The sequence below is a fragment of the Hippocampus bargibanti genome, linkage group LG17 (genome assembly GCF_051943395.1).
Source record: "Hippocampus bargibanti isolate YZ-2025 linkage group LG17, ASM5194339v1, whole genome shotgun sequence".
NCBI lineage: Eukaryota > Metazoa > Chordata > Actinopteri > Syngnathiformes > Syngnathidae > Hippocampus > Hippocampus bargibanti.
In genome coordinates, this window is record NC_142750.1 from 300,319 (window position 1) to 318,269 (window position 17,951).

The 17,951-nt window shown below is 48.0% G+C and overlaps 2 protein-coding genes and 1 long non-coding RNA gene across 4 annotated transcripts; 2 read left to right on the top strand and 1 right to left on the bottom strand.

Annotated features, from left to right (window-relative positions):
• Positions 1–55: 55 nt before the first annotated feature.
• LOC148885043 (uncharacterized) lies at positions 56–5,413 on the top strand. Its single transcript, XM_089019326.1, has 6 exons — positions 56–1,403; positions 3,546–3,703; positions 3,903–3,971; positions 4,630–4,681; positions 5,091–5,127; positions 5,218–5,413. The coding sequence occupies exons 1-6, from the start codon at positions 1,073–1,075 to the stop codon at positions 5,273–5,275; spliced, it is 705 nt and encodes a 234-aa protein (XP_088875452.1). The 5' UTR covers positions 56–1,072; the 3' UTR covers positions 5,276–5,413.
• A 269-nt stretch (positions 5,414–5,682) lies between these two features.
• Positions 5,683–7,753, bottom strand: LOC148885044 (uncharacterized). The gene is made up of 2 exons (XR_016117987.1): positions 7,618–7,753; positions 5,683–6,350 (listed from the first exon to the last, which is right to left on the bottom strand). It is a non-coding gene; the product is annotated as an uncharacterized LOC148885044 (long non-coding RNA).
• LOC148885045 (retinoic acid receptor alpha-A-like) lies at positions 7,492–17,789 on the top strand. 2 transcript variants are annotated; one of them, XM_089017957.1, is made up of 9 exons: positions 7,492–8,577; positions 12,710–12,864; positions 13,676–13,817; positions 14,733–14,893; positions 15,838–16,011; positions 16,075–16,279; positions 16,384–16,451; positions 16,624–16,714; positions 16,981–17,789. In XM_089017957.1, the coding sequence occupies exons 1-9, from the start codon at positions 8,370–8,372 to the stop codon at positions 17,208–17,210; spliced, it is 1,434 nt and encodes a 477-aa protein (XP_088874083.1). In that variant the 5' UTR covers positions 7,492–8,369; the 3' UTR covers positions 17,211–17,789. The 2 variants fall into 2 exon arrangements, with proteins under 2 accessions (XP_088874083.1, XP_088874082.1); XM_089017956.1 differs by having other exon boundaries at positions 7,519–8,577; positions 15,835–16,011.
• The last annotated feature ends 162 nt before the right edge of the window (positions 17,790–17,951 follow it).

Below are 17,951 nucleotides of genomic sequence, written 5' to 3' on the forward strand. Positions count from 1 at the left end.
GATGTTTGGTGGGGACCTGGGAACGGATTATTCTCATTTTAATGGTTTCCTGCGGGAAATGAATGTTTGGGATACACACCTTTCGCCTTCCACACTGTCTGGGAACCAATGAAGTTCGTAAGCCAAGGCATCACCGTACATCTTACTGACGGAAGCAAACGACCTCCGGGGGGGTTGGAGTCCGCTTGACGGACGGGCTGATCCGGCACATTCTGCAGTCATCTGGTCAGCGAGCCTCTTTTTCTTTTCTCGGAGGTGGATGCCTTTTTCCAAGATGGCGTCCGGGCGGATCCGCTGACCCCATTTGATGCTTTGAAGGATTATTTTTAAATTGGAGGAATGTCGTCGGCGTGTGTGAGCTCATCTCCACTTTCAGATACTTTGCCGTCTTGGTCCGGGCGCCATTTTAGCTTCCGAGCGTCCCGACGTGAAATGTCGTTTGCACCAATGGAGTCGTCTTCGTCTCGACACCGACTGCGGCGTTGCGCGCTTTTAAAAAGTCGCCGTGTCTGAAATAACGTCTGCCTGGACGCCCGGGGCGTGCAACTTTTATGTCAAGCGTACAACTTCCAACAAAATTAGGATTATTTTTTTCCAATCAAACGTTTGAATGAAGCTTTTGAAATCTTCGTTCCAGAGAGAAAGTGCGAAAACATGGCCGCTAGTTTTTGGATGTGAACAAGGCTTTGTTCGGCGCAAACCTTCAAAGCGGGCCCTTGAATGGCTCGCTGCCTTTCCCCTCAGTGACCGGTGAGCGCCATTTGCCCCTGTCCATCAATCTTAAGCCCCCCCTCCGGGCAGCCACCTGATCAAGTTACCCCGCGGGTTGCTGTCCGGCTTTTTGACTCGCCTCGCGCCGGTGGCTCCCATCAAAGTCAGCGCTGAGAAGCCGCCGTTCAAATCCAGGACTTGTTTTTTGTTTTTTTGGCGTGACGTCGGCCCGGAAAGCGGAAACGCGTCCCCGGAACGCCGCTTGGAATATTTTCCGTCGAGCGAGCGAGCGCGGCTTGGACGTTGCGGTTGCCCGACAACAATTGCCGACTCCTCTTGGCGGGAATCTTTGGCCGCAGACATGGCGTCCGTGAGAAATGTGATCGTTGCGCTGCTGATGGCGCTGCTCTGCTCCTTCCACGCCCCGTCGGCTCCCGCCGCCGAGGCGCAGGAGAGCCGCTTTCGCCGTGAGCGAGGCCTCGCGGCCGACCGTGACGAAGACGATGACGACGATGATGATGATGACGACGATGATGATGATGACGGCGACGATGATGATGATGACGACGATAACGATGATGACGACGATGATAACGACGATGATGATGACGACGATGATGATGATGGCGATAACGACGATGATGATGGCGATAACGACGATGATGATGACGATGATGATGACGACGACAAATCATAAAGGTCAGTTAATGTAATGTAATAATAATCCATTTCATTTCTAAGCGCCTTTCAAAACTCAAGGTCACTATACAGTCACAGGATAAGTTTTTCTGTGGGTGAGCAGCGGCAGCCACATGCACCAGCGTTCACTCACCCCGGAAGTTACTCAAATAGATAGAAAGCTAGTCAGCTAGCTAATAGAAATCTAGCCAGCTGTATAGCTAACAGATATAGCAATAGATAGCTAGCCAGCCAGCTAATAAATAGCAAATAGCTAGCTCGCTTTTAGTCCTTTTCATCCAAACGTCAAGTAGACTTGGAAATCCCGATGAAAATGAGGACTTGATTTCCCCGCGGCTACGCTAGCAACTGTCATTCAGAAATGCTGCTGGAGACTTGAGTGGATTTCAACGACTCTCCAGTTTGACACGGGAGCGATGACCTTCAACTGCATCTACTTTGGAAAATAAGACGCAAATACACGACCTTATAACACTCGGGGAAAGTCTGGAAGCACAAAGCAGGCTTCTGATTGGATGCCGTGCCGAGTATGCAAATTGACAAACGAACCGAATGAAGATTTTCGTTCGATTTTGAATGCAATCATCGTTCAGACATTTTGTAAGTTGTACGCCCGACGTAAAAGTTGCATGCCCCGGGCGTCCGGGCAGACGTTATTTCAGACACTGGTGACATGGCAAGGACCTCGACCTCGCTTGGCTGTTTTTTTTTGTTTTTTTTTTTCTTTCCAAGTGGCCCTCTCGGCACTTTGGAGCTGACCAATTGTCCCTTTCTGTCTTGTTTCCACTCTGTTCTTTTCCCCCCCGACTGCACTTTTAGAGTTATGAGCACTTTGAGGGAATTGAAGTGGCCCACCTGAAGCCCACCGACCCCAAGTTCTTCGTACACGCCGCACTAGCTAGCGACGTGGAAGACTGCACAAGAAAGACAAAGAGAGAGAGAGAGAGAGAGAGAGCACCCCCAAAAAAAACCACGCATTGTACATTGTACGCCTCTGCTTTGGCCCGCATTGAGGCTTTTTGATTCTCACCGAGATTTGCATTTGTATTCTTTGACTTTTGTCCAATTGGATTGAGCCGCATTGACAGAGAAAGTGAGCATGATAGCCGAGGTCCACGCAGTCATTTGACACGGCGGGCCACAGATGGCCTCGCTAGATGTCAAATGATAGCATACGTGCTATAAATAGCCAAATAGCATTCTTTCAATAGCGAAACTTGTTGAAAACACAGCAAGCACAATTGTTTCCCACGTATCTCTGTCAAAACAAATATGACATGGTTCATTTTTCATTGAAAATTCGACACTCCTCATCTACTCGTCTCTTTTTGGAGCATGACATTTTGGCTAATGAGGGTGTTGAGAAAAAAAACGTTGATTGAAACGGTACCACTTTGGCCTCTAGTGGACAATCCTTGAATGGCACCTCATTAAAAAATATCAATTCCGTGTCGTTTTTGCATTTTTTTCTCACTTTTAAATGATCTTGCGGGCCTGATCAAACCTGCTCGGGGGCCGGTTGCGGCCCGCGGGCTGTATGTTTGACACCACCTGAAATAGATGCAGGGAGACTTCAGTTTTGGGGGGGGGCGGAGGCGTGCAGGAGGGCCACTTTGGGACATTTTGCAACTTGGACGACAAAGTTGGCGACGCCCAGAAGGTTTTGTGGCCTGCCCAACAGGCGCTTTCCAACGGCCCAGTCAAACCTTCTCTCTTTCTTCCCATCTATAATAATAATAATAATAATACACTTCGTTTGTAAGCGCCTTTCAAAACTCTCAAGGTCACTTTACAGTCACAGGATCAGTTTTTCTGTAGGTGAGCAGCGGCAGCCACACACGCCAGCGTTCACTTAACCCGGAAGTAAATAGATAGAAAGCTAGCTAACCAGCTAGTAGATAGCTGATAGCCAACAGCTAGATAGCTAGCCACTTAGATAGTTATACAGCTTGCTAGCTAAAGAGTCAGTTAGCTAATACATTGAGTAGCTAGCTAGCTAATAGATAGCCAGCTAGCTGACATGACGGGGGGGGGGGGGCATTAGGTACAAAACAAACATTATGCGGGTAATGAAAAATGGAAATACGGACACCGGGAGGGAAGCCGCCGCCGGTGTTTGACTTGATGACCAGAAGATTGTGTGCTGATCACACTTGCAGACCACCACCTCGATGACGATAGCCAACATGGCGACGACGACGACAATGAGGAGGACAAGGGCGACGATGACGATGACGAAGACGAAGGCAAATACCAGCGTGGCTCCATCTGTGCACACTGCCAAATCTGTGAGGTAAGCGTCCGCTTTTTCCAAAAGCGCAAGTAAACAAGGCACACGGCCACCATTTTGAAAGGACCACCAAAAAAAGACATGTCTTTTTACATCCATACTTGGCGTGCGTGCGCGTGCGTGTGCGCGTGCGTACATACCTACCTGTCGCTGTGGCTTGTGCGAAGTGAGAGTGACCGGGACGCACGTTGTCTCCTTTCAGCACTGCGACAGCTGCCAAAAGTGTCCTTGCCAAGAAGGAGAGCAGTCGCAACATTGCCACCACTGCAAGGTGAGGGAGGGGAGGAGGTGAGGGAGGGGAGAGAGGCGCCCACTGGGCTTTCCTCATCATTTTTTTTCTTATGGCACAGCTTTGAAAAACAACCCGATGAGCTGGCTTACTATCCATTAGCTATGTATTAGCGAGTAAGGTACCACTGGGAAGCTTTTGAAATTCAAAACAACAGAAAAGATCGACAATATAAACGAGCAAATATCAACGATCGAATGCAGGCAGATTTTCGTCAGAAATCCAAAATGGCTGTCACGGAATATGAGGAAAGAAAATTGCCAGCTCTAGAAATATAGATGCTAATGCTTCATTTTGCTTGAAACTTGGCAGTTATGGAGAAAAATATATACCCAACCACTTCCATGAGTTATCAAAATACAACTTGGTCACCTTTATAAACTGGAGTGTTAGCAAAAAGAGCGGCAACTTCAATGCATTTTTCCCTGTTTCTTGTCGTCGCATTGGGAAATTTCAAGAAGCAACATGAGAGAAACGTGTAATACGTCATCATAAACTGCATATCTTGGAAAATCCCACCAAAAACCATGTCGTACTTGACAAAAATGCAACGATATACCACTGCATTCATTGGACAGAAACAAACAATGGCGCTGGAATGGAGCGAGTCACTGTGGCTTTTGCTTGCTTGTTTTGTCAGATGTGCAGCTTCTGCCACGCGTGTCCCGCGTGTCGAGCCCTTTGCCAACCCGGTGAGTGACGACAAAACCAAGCCGCCTCACTTTTGGAGTCAAAAGAAGACAAAAAGTCCCGTTGGTTTGATTGAACGTCACGGCGCACCGCCGAAGCCTCCCGTCACGTCTCCCCCTGGTGGTCGTTGTCCTTCTTTACATTCCCCAACTAGCAAAGTCTAATTGCTCGTGTGTGTGTGTGTGTGTGTGTGTGTGTGTGTGTGTGTGTGTGTGTGTGTGTGTGTGTGTGTGTGTGTGTGTGTGTGTGCGCGCGTGCGTGCGTGCGTGCGTGCGTGCGTGCGCGCGCGCGCGCTTTTGACATTTTTTGGCCAGTAAAAAAAGGAAGCTAATTGTGTTCGATCATATGAAAGAGGACGATTGATGTTTTGACGCCACGCGATGTTGCCAATAAGGATTCCGTTTGCGGCAGGGGGCTTCCTTGACAAAGTGAGCGGCTCAATCTACAAGTAAGTCTTTTGCTATCAACGCGCCATCAAGTCAGTCCCAAATGGTATTGATCGTTGCGTGCCATCCACTTTGGATGCTTGAAACCGCAGGACCGTCGCCGATGTCTTTGAGGAGGAGGAGGAGGAGGACGGAGACCGCCACAACTGACAGAGAGAGCGGTGCCGGTGTGCCTCATCCCAGTGGCGTCTTCACTTCTGATTGCTTGAGGGTTTTTTTTTTCTTTTCGGGAACTTCACTGGTTGATGACTTATCAGAAATGATGACATTAAAATCTTAATATCTTTATATTATTTGTTAAATGATAAAAGAAAGCCTCGCGGGTTTCTCTGGATGCATTTTAGCGTGGTGTGGTGCCGCTGCGTCTTTTTTTAGCACTGAAATATATGGTGATGTGTTGAATGGTTAAAAGGCCACTTTTGAAATGTCACTTTTGCAAAGACGCAAAAGAAGCAATTCTCGTTAATTGATCAACTTTTTGTTGAAGGGGAATTTTTCGTTGTCGTCGTGCAACCTTTTTTTTTTCAAGGTTCTATAAATCCGAAGGGACCTACAGATTGAACTGCAAGCCTTTATTTTGAAGATCAAGCAGAGCACCAACAGATCTGGAGAGACAGTTTGAACCATCTGATGTGAGAAGGCAGCCCTTCTCCATCCGCAGAGCTCCAATACTTCTCTGTCTGTCTAATTGAGTCTCTGGTTTTTAGAGTGAACTTGAGTTGAGACGACGTGTGCTTGCGCTTTACAAATATCAGCATGTGACAAGTGCAGGCGTCGCTTCCGCTGCGGTTCTCTCGTCCCACGAACGCTTGAGATGCGTCCCCGGCTGTTGTTCCGCTTCTTCGCTCGCCGTCCGTCTTGGTTTCCTGTCAACTGCTAAGCATCTGCGCTTTTTTGCTCAAGCTTGTGGTGAACTGCTTTTGCAAGCTATATGTGTGCATGTGAGCGGTGACCTTTTCACCTCGCGTTTGAATACATTGTTACTGAGCATATGTCAGTATTGCTTTTACGCTCTATTGCTATTTGGCAAACGGATATTTTATCTAGACTAGCTAGCAAAGGGGCATCTTTTGAAACAATGGAGTGGCTGTGAAAGCTTGGGATTCCCCATCACTTCGGTCCGCATTGACAACATCGCTCGTCACGTCACGTCCGGCGACCGCGAGACCTTCATGCTTCCGTCTGTGCCTGCAGGCTTTCTTCCAGTTCTCATGATGCCACCGATCTGGAAAAGAATCCGCGTGTTCACTTTTCATGCCACATTGAGGTGTGTGTGTGTGTGGGGGGGGGTGTTAGAACACCTCTTGATACTCGCTGTGGACATTTTTGGAAGCAACTTAGATGGAGCTGTTTTTATTTCAATAATAGGCCAAAGTGGTCTCTCTCTCTCTCACACACACACAAGCACAAGAAAAAGTGTGTCCTGTTTTTGTCCACATCATGGGCGGCGCACATCCCTGCCAACAGCAATAAATGGGGTGAGAGACCGCTTGCTGAGAGCTTTGTCATTTTGGCCCACAGACCCAAATTCTCTGCTCTCATTTTTTTGGCTCGGCTCACTTAAAAGATCCGGCTCTTCGGCTCCCGAATGGCTCCTCAGTTTATAAATATTTTTTTTGTTGTTGCTTAAACTAACTAACTACCAAAAATCATGTAAAATTATATGAAAAACGAATTACTCATATAAAAAATATGCGTTATCAAATAATTTTATTTATATGGCTTGATTTATATGTGCACAGAGTTAGCGGATGCTAACTTTGACTTTCCGTGTGATTACTCTGATCTGATGATCAGTTGTCACTAATTTACTTTTCATATTAATAATGCTATCATACCAACTAGTAAAAACATCTAATTGAATAACAGCATAATGTGATAACATTTGTCCATCTGTCTACCTTAATGTCCCTCCATTCCCTCCTTCTCCCTACTGCTGCGTGTCTGTAATTCTCCCCTTCCTCCTCTACCACGGATATCGACCAATCACGTGCGGCTTAAACCGAAGACCGGGGAATAGAGGACAAAAAAAGTCGGCTCCCATTTCCAGCTTTCCTTGTTCGGAAATGGCTCTCTTCGTTCACTTCAGAGATCCGTCTCGAAGAACCGGATCGTTCGCGAACGACACATCGCTACTATCTAGCTATCGAGTTAACTACAGTATCTATCTATCTAGCTAGCTAGCTAAAATTTGTGAATGTAAAAAAACAAAATTAGCAAAGCGGGCCGTACATTTTGTTAAATGTGTATTCTTTCATGTATCTAAACTAAGATACTACACTAATAATGCCACCGCAGTTCAGTGGGAAATATTTGTTGTGACTTTGGACCGCTGCTAATGTTTTGCTAAGCTAAGTTGCGTTGACAATGGCGGAATGGCGGATGGGTGGCGCTCGTGTTCAGCTGGCGAGGGGCCGAGGAGGCGTTTCGAAAGAGAGGAAGAGAGAAAGAGGCCAACGAGGACGGGCCGGGGGCCGGAGACCGGGGCTTACCACAGGACACTGGCGGAACACAACCCTAACCCAACACAAAAAGGCGAAAGCTCTCCACAAGACGAGCCGCGCCGACTTGCGTTGGGCTTCTCGGGCCGTCCGCCGTTGCGCGTCCCCGTTTGATTGACACGTCGCGGCGGCCCCAAAGTCCCTTTCGGTATCGGCCGCCGCGCGGAGTCGTCGAAGGGCGCCCGCCGCCGACCGGAGCGCAGCGGACCTCTTGACTTGGGAGCATTTCCGAGAGCCCCTCGGAGCTTCCGCGGGCGGGCGGACCAGGACTGAACCTCAGGCCGGTCGCCGGCTCGCCGCATTTCGAAGCCCCGAGAGCGGGACGGCTTCGAGGAAGCGACGCTCGCTTTTCTTTCGGTCTCGCTTCGGTTTGTTTTTGGAAGGATTTTCGAGTCGGAACCGGGTACGTTCGGATTTCTCTTCAAGTCAACACGCAGCACGTGGAACGCCGTCCCGATCGTGATTTTATTTGGGTGCTTCGAAAGCGCCTCCCCGTCCGTCCCTTTCTCGTCCTTGAATTTCGGAGCACTTGTAGCCCGGCGAATGTCAGTCAAAGCGGAGAGAATAATAAGGCGACATCGTGGCGGAGTTTGAGAAGAAAAGTGCGACGTCGTGGAGGGTTGAAAGGTCAAAAGGACGGCTCGTTTCTGCCCTTCCCCCTTCTCCTTCGCCCATCGGAGCTCTTTTAAGCGTCCCTTGCCTTTCATTGCGGCTGTTTGGTCTGCTCAAACGCAAGAGCGGCCATGTACGAAAACTCGGACGTTGCGGGCTTGAGTCCCCGCAGCCCCCGCAGCCCGAGCGGGAGCTCCTTCCTGGCCATGGACTATTACCACGGAGCACTGGGCTTGGAGCCCGAGCAAGGACTCCTGTCCGCCGTCGGCGTCGGGGGACCGCAGAGGCCGTTCGGCGGCTCCCCGGTGGGCGGCAGACACTGGAGCGGATCTTGTCACTGTGAGTCACTCGTCTTTTTTTCCCTAAATTACACATAGACGTCACTTTGTTCTTCTGAAACGATGTCGTCTGAAAAATGTGTGTGTGTGTGTGTGTGTGTTTTGTTTTTCAAAACTTCTCATGAAGGTGACTCACGCCTTGCCAGATTTGAGCTCCTCTGTCCAGAAACAAGCCGTTTGTATTTCGTGTTCAAGCGGACCGAAAATGCTTCTGGACCCTTGAAAACTAGCATTGGCAAAAGGACTTTGTTGTTGTGTTTGTTGCCAATTTTAAGGGGAAAAAGGTGTTTTGATTGAAGTCGCCAAGTGCCACATTGGGCCCGCAATGAATTGCTTTTTTTTCATGTGGTCACTTGCTCAATGGCCTTTATCTTTATGGCTCTTCTTGGGCTTCTAAAAGTGATGTCATTTGCCAGCCTTTCACTCAAGTGGCCCTTTGAGTCCATCAACAACCGCCCGGCCTCAGTTAGCGGCCCGAGTCGTGATTTTCCTGCCAAGAATCGGGATCAGAATCATCTTTATTGCCAAGTATGTAGTAATCTGGTCCCGTGTTACGGTCTGGACGCCTTCTTCCCCTTGTTCGTGTCGTGTCACCCAAGCCAACCGCTTCAGATGCACATCTGACCAATGCTTCATTTGGCAAAAGTCAAAATACACTGATACCTCAGCTTAGCAACTTAATTGGTTCCCAGAAAGTGTGTGTAAGGCCAAAAGTTTGTCTGCCAAACGTTTCTTTCCCATAAGAAACCATTAAAATGAGAATCATCCGTTCCCAGGTTCCCATAAAACACACTTTTCGACTAAATACACCTTAAAACTACATAAAATATACCTTATTTTATGTATAAGAATGTGCTATTGTATTTTAGTTAAATAAATAAACAAACTACTGTATAATCAAGTCATTTTATTGACCTTTGTGATGGGGGTTGTCAATGGATGGAAGCAATGGCCGACTTAGCGTACTGGTTCTGGGATGCTAAGTCACACAAAGATTATATTTTGTTAAATTTAATGTTTGTAAGGCGAAAAGTTGGTGAGCTAAAGCGTTCGTAAACTGAGGTATGATTAAAAAAAAATGCCTGATGATAAAAATGCATTTTGACAAAAAAGGAAAGATGATTCATATATGTCAAACTCTGAAGACTGATTCACAGTCCGAACCCACGTTAAGCGATGTTTTGATCGAGAGCTAACGTTAGTGCGTTGCGTTTTTGTTGATGTAGGACCACCTCACCCCACCGCAGCCCCGTCGGGGTGGGGGGACGCGTCCCTCCCTCGCGAGTGTCTATCTGTGTGTCTTTGTGACTGGAATGATGAGCATCAAGCCGGTTCAAAGGTCAAAAGGCCGAGTGGACACAGACGCACATTCGAATGCGACGACGGTAGCCGTGGGACGCTACTTGGCTTTGTGTGTGTGTGTGTGTGTGTGTGTGTTTGTATGACTAGTCTTGAGGACCACTAACATTTTATACCATACGTAGTGAGGACATTGACAGGTGAGGACCTTTTGCCTGGTCCTCACAAGTTTTTCATTCTGAAGGCTTCGAGAGGGTCTATATATGCATCTGTTAAAGTTTCAGAGAAGTCCTCACAAATTCACACAAAAAGATTTTTTTGGTGTGTATTTTCATTTCACTTGGATACGCACACTTTTTACTCACTGTGTGTAGTTGATGAGAAAAAGGAAAAAGTTCATACCACAAAACGTAAAACCATATTTTAACCAAATTCACTACAAGGCTGAGGACTTTGAATGTACCCATTCAGAAACTTCAATCCTGTTGTTATTTCAGTTTCAAGTCCACTTTGTATTTCTTTGTTTTTAAAGTAGTTGAAGTGGGAAATAGGGTGATTATTTGGTGTTCAAATGGAACACTGGTTCTTCTCTACACTCATCAGCAACGGCGGTGCTCACTCCTGACCTGGAGTTCTCCGGACCTCACAAAAAGAATTGAAACGGGAATGTGTGTGCGTGAGCCAGAGCAATGAGTCACGGCCAATTGGGAAGTGACCTACATCTCTCCGTGGCTTTCTCCACCTTGTATCTGCCTGCCTCTTTCTTTCCTGCGTCAGCTGCCCACTCATCAGTTCTCTGCACTCAATGCCCCCTCCCCTTTCTGCTTGAGGCACACAAGGGGCGGCCGTGTACACTCCACGGATCCTCCGGCAGTTTGCCGCGGCGGAATGTGCGGCGACTACGCCGACTAAGTTTGACTCGAGTGTGCGAAAAGGGAGCAGTTGAATACTTGCGTGTCCGTGTTGATATCAAAAGGCGCCGTCAGCTTCAAGATAAAAGCCTGGCGGAGCAAAGCCGCTTTGAGGAAGTCGGAGTCCTTGACAAAGTCACGTCACTTTTAGGCCTCTTGTAGGCCCAAAGTTTAGCTGAAATGGTCTCCCTTCGTCCGTCCGTCCGTCCGTCCGTACGCCACCTGAACAAAAATGGCTGAAAAGACGTCCTATCCGACCAAATATGCGCGCTGTGACGCCAAGTAGCGAATGAATAAGAATAATCCATTTCATTTTTAAATGCCTTTCAAAACTCTCAAGGTCACTTTACAATCACAGGATAAGTTTATCGATGGGTGAGCAGCGGCAGCCACACATGTCAGCGTTCACTCAACCTGGAAGTAACTTAAATAGACAGAAAGCTAGCTATTTAGCTAATAGATAGCCAGCTAGATAACTAATAGCTAAAGATAGCTAATGGATAGCCGATAGATAGCTAATAGATAGCCAACCAGCTGGATAGCCAGATAGCCAGCCAATAGATAGCTGATAGCTAGCTAGCTAGGCAGCTTAGACAGCCAATAGATAGCTGATAGATAGCTAGCTAGGCAGCTTGATATCTCAAAATTAAGATAGCTAATAGATGGCTAGCCAGCTAATAGATAGCATATCAATTAAATAAGTTGATTTAAAAAAAAACAATCTCAAAATTAAATGGAATGGTGCCGAATAATTGTGTGGAGGGTGCATAAATTAGCTATCTATTAGTTATACAGCTATCGAGCTAGCTGTCTATCGATTAGCTATCTATTAGCTAGCTTTCTATCTATTTGAGTTACTTCCGGATTGAGTGACCGCTGGCGCGTGTGGCTGCCGTTGCTCACCCACAGAAAAACTGATCTGTGACTGAAAAGTGACCTTGAGAGTTTTGAAAGGCGCTTTAGAAATCAAATGTATTCTTATTATTATTATTTTAAACACGGCGGAGCTTGCAGGTGTGGCTTGAAAATCAACTTGTAAGCCGCCGTTTCTCCCGTTGTTGCGCAAGCACCTTGCCAAGAAGGCCCAATCATCGGAAAGTGGCAACTCCTTTGCCACAAGCGCAAATGTGGCGGCATGAAAATGTCCACTTGGACAAAGCCTGCAAAGCCTGCGGGACTCGGGATCAGGGAGAGCCCTCGTTTCCACATCTTGTTCCTCTTTGCTCAAAGAGAGCACGTCAAGGGAGGGAAGCCCGACCTCGCCATCGTGGAATGTCTGGTATGGTTGCCGTGGGAGTGGGGGGGGGGACCACTGTGTGTGTGTGTGTGTGTGTGTGTGTGTGTGTGTGTGTGTGTGTGCGCGCCCAAGTGTGTCAGGTTAGAGGTTAGGGCGTGGGGGGGCCGCAAAGGGATTGTGTTTTTAATCTGGGGGGTCGTGACCTTAGAATGTGTCACACTCCATCATTGGCGTGTCTCTGAACAAAAAAGCAAAAGGCTCGCGAGGCCCGAATCTTCAAAACTTGGAATCCATACGGAAGTTGACCATGCAAGTCGTGGAGGAGCAAAGAAAGCGTGCAAAGTGACATCAAACGTTTCAAAGCTGGGATTTTTTTTCAATAATCATAATAATCATAATCATAATACATTTGATTTCGAAGCGCCTTTCAAAACTCTCAAGATCACTTTACAGGCGCAGGATATTTTTTTGTAGGTGAGCAGCACCCTCTCGTGGAAGTGAAAAAAATTGCCAGAGGGCTGACCAGCGCTTGAGTGGCGCACCCCCGCAAGATAAACCGACACCCAAACAAATTGGGGAAGGGCACTCCACGTTGCGCTTTTCCATTCTCATTGACCTCATTGAATGGGCGTCACACTCCATTTGTCATTGTTGTCGTTTGTTGTTGTTTGTTGACGTCTTTGCAGCCATCGAAACGGAAAGCAGCAGTTCCGGAGAAGACTTGCTGGTCACCAGCCCCTCGTCTCCGCCGCCTCCGCCGCGCATCTACAAGCCGTGCTTCGTATGTCAGGATAAATCGTCCGGCTACCACTATGGAGTCAGCGCCTGCGAGGGTTGCAAGGTATGCAAAATGGCGCCCACCCACCGACCCACGTCACCAGGGAAGTCATAATCATAATCATATTAATAATACATTTCATTTATAAGCGCCTTTCAAAACTCTCAAGGACACTTTACAGTCACGGGACAACAACTTTATTTTAGCTAGCTAGCTAGATAGATAGCCATATAGCTAATAGCTAGTCAGATAGATAGCTATCCAGCGACCCAGACAGCTTATAGATAGCCATCCAGACAGACAGACAACAAATAGCTAATTGATAATAAATAGCAAACAGATAGCAAATAGCTAGCTAGCTAGGCGTTCAGCGTTCACTCAACCCGGAATAACTCAGATAGAAAGGGAGCCAGCTAGCTAGCCAGTTAACTAGCTAGCTAGCTAATAGCTGGTCAGCTAGATAGCTATCCAGCGAGCCAGACAGCTAATAGCTAGCTAGATAGCTAGCAATCCAGACAGACAGACATTTATATTATAGTCATCGTAGACAAACTCCCCCGTTATTGTTTACAATCGGTTATTTTAACACAAGTTATGATTGACACATATCATGATCAATAAACCTTCCACCCTGCTGCGGTCGGCGGGGTGCTTGCGTTACGTGACAACGGGGCGGAGGCCGCGACCTTTACACCTCCCCGAGGATGGCTAATCCTCTTTGCGCTATCTAATCCAATAAACAGACACGCAATTACTATTGACTTGGTTAACCGTTGGAAGTCTTTGCTGGTCTCGGCTCACACGCGCGGGGTTTGGGTTGGCGGAGGTCAAAGGTCAGGCGGCCTTCTCTAAAGGAATGTCGTCTGTGTTTCAGGGATTTTTTCGAAGGAGCATCCAGAAAAACATGGCGTACACTTGCCATCGAGATAAAGTTTGCGTCATCAACAAAGTGACGCGCAACCGCTGTCAGTCGTGTCGCCTGCAGAAATGCCTCCAGGTTGGCATGTCCAAAGAGTGTGAGTTGACCATAAAGCGGGGGGAAACGCGCCTCCAAGTGACGCCATTTTGAGTTTTCTCCCCGTCAAGTCCGTCGTTGTACTCGAATTTGAGTTGTTGTTGGCGACCCTTGTCGCCCTCCGGTGGCTATTTTGGGTCACTGGGGATAGAAGCGGACAGCAGCCATATACAGTAAAGTCTCGTTCTATCGATATTCAAGGGAGTCCGAAAAAATATCGATATAACCGGGACTATCGATATATCCGACCCTGTTTGCATGTAATTTTCTCCGTGCATACATAGAAATAGTATCGATATAACCGGGACTATCGATATATCCGATATCGATATAACGAGACTTTACTGTATTATTACATATTATTAGAATAATACATTTCATTTAGAAGCGCCTTTCAAAACTCTCAAGGACACTTTACAGTCACAGGATATTTTTTGTGCAAGTGAGCAGCGGCAGCCACACGCGCCAGCGTGTAGATTCAGAATCGATATAGCTAGCTCGATAGACAGCTAATAGCTAGCTAGCAAGATAGCCAGCTTGATAGCTCATAGATAACAAATTTATGTAGCTAATAGCTCGCTAGCTAATACTGTAGATAGCAAGCTAGATAGTGAGCTAGCTAGCTAGATAGCTAATAGATAGACAGCTAATAAATTGCTAGCTATATAGCCAGCTAGATAGCTCATAGATAGCAAATAGATGTAGCTAATAGCTAGCCAGCTATTCTAACGATATGGCATACAGGAGGGAAAAACAACATTTGAATCGCCACTGCAAACGACGAGCGTCGTACTGAATGTGTCGTCAAAGTCATACGTGGCAGTCATGACTGATCCGACCCGCCGTATTGTTTGGATCCGGGACGGAGCTTTATGACCGACCGCCAAAAATTGACGTCCGGCGCCTCTGTGCCCAGTGGTCCGAAATGACCGGACGAAGAAGAAGAAGGACGAGAAGAGGCAGGTGGAGGCGGAGCGCTACGTCTTGTCGGCAGAAACGGAGCAGATGATTGAGCGCGTTCGTCGCGCCCACCAAGATACGTTTCCCTCCCTGGGCCAGCTGGGGAAGTACACCACGGTACGGTGATACCTCGCTTTACGAAGCCCTACGAAGCTTACGAACTTTTCGGTTTACGAACGTTGAATTGATGAACATTTTACCTTGGCATACAAACTATTTTTCTGAATACACACGGAGCGCCACATTGAGTGATGTGTCGTTCGCGAATGAGCCCATGCTCCTAACAAGAAAATGGCAGCCGAATGTTATTGTCCTCTTTTCCCCGCCCCCAGTCTTCAGTCAAAGCCTCGTGATTGGTCAAGAACGCAGCAGTGAAGGGTGGTGGGGTTTAAACATTAAAGAGACAGGCAGACGACAGAGTGAGAAAATGGATAGAAAACACCAAGGTGAAAATATCCCATCAATCAGGCTCCACAAATAACCCGCAAGAGCCATCTGTACACTTGATGCAAAAAGCTATCAAGCCAGCTAAACAGCACACATTTGATGAGGAACTAGGTAAAATGATGGCAGAGAAAGCACCTCCGAGGGATCATTCCTCAAGATGGTGAAAGAAGAAGGCTTCGTTCCTTATCAAGTGTTTAATGCTGATGGAAGTGGTCACTCCATTCCATCAAGTCATCAACGACCATCACAAAGGTAAATAAAACCACTTTATTATATAGTACAGTTTATTTCTTTCATTATAATACCATAGCACATTGATTATAGATAAAATAAGGTATATTTTGTGTCGTTTTAAGGCTTAGAAAATTCAAAAATGATGTTTTCTGGGGACCTGGGAACGGATTATTCTCATTTGAATGGTTTCCTATGGGAATGTAATTTTTAGGATACACACTTTTCGCATTACACACTGTCTGGGAGCCAATTAAGTTCCTAAGCCGAGGTGTCAGTGCATTTTGTTTGCCCTCCGAGCACTTCCTTGGTTTCACCTGGAAGGTATCGCCCGGCGGCGTCACGCCTCATTGCGCTTTGTCCCTTTTTCCCGGCGGCAGAAGAACAGCGCCGAGCATCGCGTCCCTCTGGACGTCAACCTGTGGGACAAGTTTAGCGAGCTGTCCACCAAGTGCATCATCAAGACGGTGGAGTTCGCCAAGCAGCTGCCCGGCTTCACCACCTTGACCATCTCCGATCAGATCACTCTTCTCAAAGCGGCCTGCCTGGACATCCTGGTCGGTGGCTGACGGCGGCGCCAAAATCCCCTGACGGGCCCGACCCCTGACCTCTCTTCGCAGATCCTGAGGATCTGCACCCGCTACACCCCGGACCAGGACACCATGACCTTCTCGGACGGTCTGACTCTGAACCGCACGCAGATGCACAACGCCGGCTTCGGGCCGCTGACCGACCTGGTCTTCTCCTTCGCCAGCCAGCTGCTCCCCCTGGAGATGGACGACGCCGAAACTGGATTGCTCAGCGCCATCTGCCTGCTGTGCGGAGGTACTGCGAGGGGAGGGAGCCTTTTTCCCCGATGGGTCGGTCGACGGACCGCCGTGGGAATGCATCAAGTCAACGCGTTGGCCGTGTTTGCGTTTGTCCCGCAGACCGTCAGGATCTGGACGAGTCGCACAAAGTGGATGTTCTCCAGGAGCCCATGCTGGAAGCTCTGAAGGTTTGACACATCACCGTTATTTGGAATGCGGTGTAGGCACGTGTTTAGATCTGGTCCCGGTAGCGCTTGACGGAAGAATCCCGAGACATCACATCCACGGAAAAGGCCTCATTTGTGTGTCACATGGACTCCTTTGAAGCAATGTTTTGTTGTCTGTCTAATTTGTTTGTAGCTCTATGTCCGGAGGAGGAGACCTGACAAGCCTTGCATGTTCCCCAAGATCCTGATGAAGATCACGGACCTGCGGAGCATCAGCGTGAAGGGTAAGCATCGCGGCGGCCAGCTAAAGCTAGTTCAAGCTCTCAAAAATCAAGGAAATTCAATACAATCGGAGCATAGACATAGACATAGTCAAAGTCGCGAGGCTTCGTTGTCAAATATGCACAGATGAAATCTGATACCAGGGCAAATTGGGCAATCAGGCCAGTCGGCTTACACAGACGTAATACAATTGGAGAGAAGGAAAGCGTAACCTAAGCGCGTGGCGGTCCCACGGCTGTTTTTGAACGGCGTCTGCCACTTTTTGCAGGAGCAGAACGAGTGATCACACTGAAAATGGAGATTCCGGGCTCCATGCCGCCGCTCATTCAGGAAATGTTGGAGAACTCCGAGGGACCGGAGGGCCAAGTTGCCGGAAAAGAGGACGGCGCCGCAGACCGCCGAGGAGGCGGCCGACGCCGCCGGCAAACAAAGCGGCAACGCGCCGGCGCTCCGTCCCCGACGTCCGGTCCCTCGCCAAGTCGGAGCCCCTCCGCTTGAAGTCCCGCCTCTTGTACCTCTGCATTGCACGGCGGCGCCGGGATCCGCGCACGTCCGACCGTACATTTCGTCAACGGGCTGTTTGAAGCCATAAAGTTTCATCAATGACGGGCGGCAGATGCGATGTGTCTCTACAGCCGCGCCTCTCGGGACCTCGTCACACGGGAACAGATTTGATGAAGGATTAGCGGGTCTGGTTTGATCAAGATGGCGACCCTCATGCTTTTTTTCCTCGTGGAAAGTCAGGCAAAATGGCTGCGTTTGTTGGGCTGTCAAAAGATATTTTCTTGAATTGACATATTTTAGCGCCGTTCTTTCCTTCACGCCATCAGTGCAGTATTTCGGGGTGGGGTCACAAAGGCCAAAATTGCCGCTGAGACCGTTTGTGGCGAACCTTCAGGGTTGTTTTTAAATGGTCAAACCGCAGTTGGCTGCTTTCATCCACTGCGACGTCACGAGTGCATATCTGGAAATGTACCACCGCGTACCACCGGCTCACTTTGTATGGATTGCCACTGCCGATGGTTTCACAATTCCACTGTTGATCTTATTAAAGGGGATCTATTTTTTGTGTTTACACCTCTGGAGTCCTCATCCACGATTTACTCTTTAGAATCATTTTTTCCCCACTGGCATTTTATCCTTCGTTTCTTGTCTTGTTTTTGTTTTTCTTGAACCTCATTTGAAACTGGTCGTTTTCCAACATGGACGTCAGCCGTTCGGCAACCGACTTGCAACGCC

Bases quoted from the DNA above. Each gene is read 5' to 3' on its own strand.
- LOC148885043 (XM_089019326.1), top strand. From the start codon at position 1,073: ATGGCGTCCGTGAGAAATGTGATCGTTGCGCTGCTGATGGCGCTGCTC. The intron at 1,404-3,545 runs CATAAAGGTCAG...GATGACCAGAAG, and splicing joins TGATGATGACGACGACAAAT to ATTGTGTGCTGATCACACTT. The intron at 3,972-4,629 runs GTGAGGGAGGGG...TTGTTTTGTCAG, and splicing joins AACATTGCCACCACTGCAAG to ATGTGCAGCTTCTGCCACGC.
- LOC148885045 (XM_089017956.1), top strand. From the start codon at position 8,370: ATGTACGAAAACTCGGACGTTGCGGGCTTGAGTCCCCGCAGCCCCCGC. The intron at 13,818-14,732 runs GTGAGTTGACCA...CTCTGTGCCCAG, and splicing joins GGTTGGCATGTCCAAAGAGT to TGGTCCGAAATGACCGGACG. The intron at 14,894-15,834 runs GTACGGTGATAC...TCCCGGCGGCAG, and splicing joins AGCTGGGGAAGTACACCACG to AAGAACAGCGCCGAGCATCG.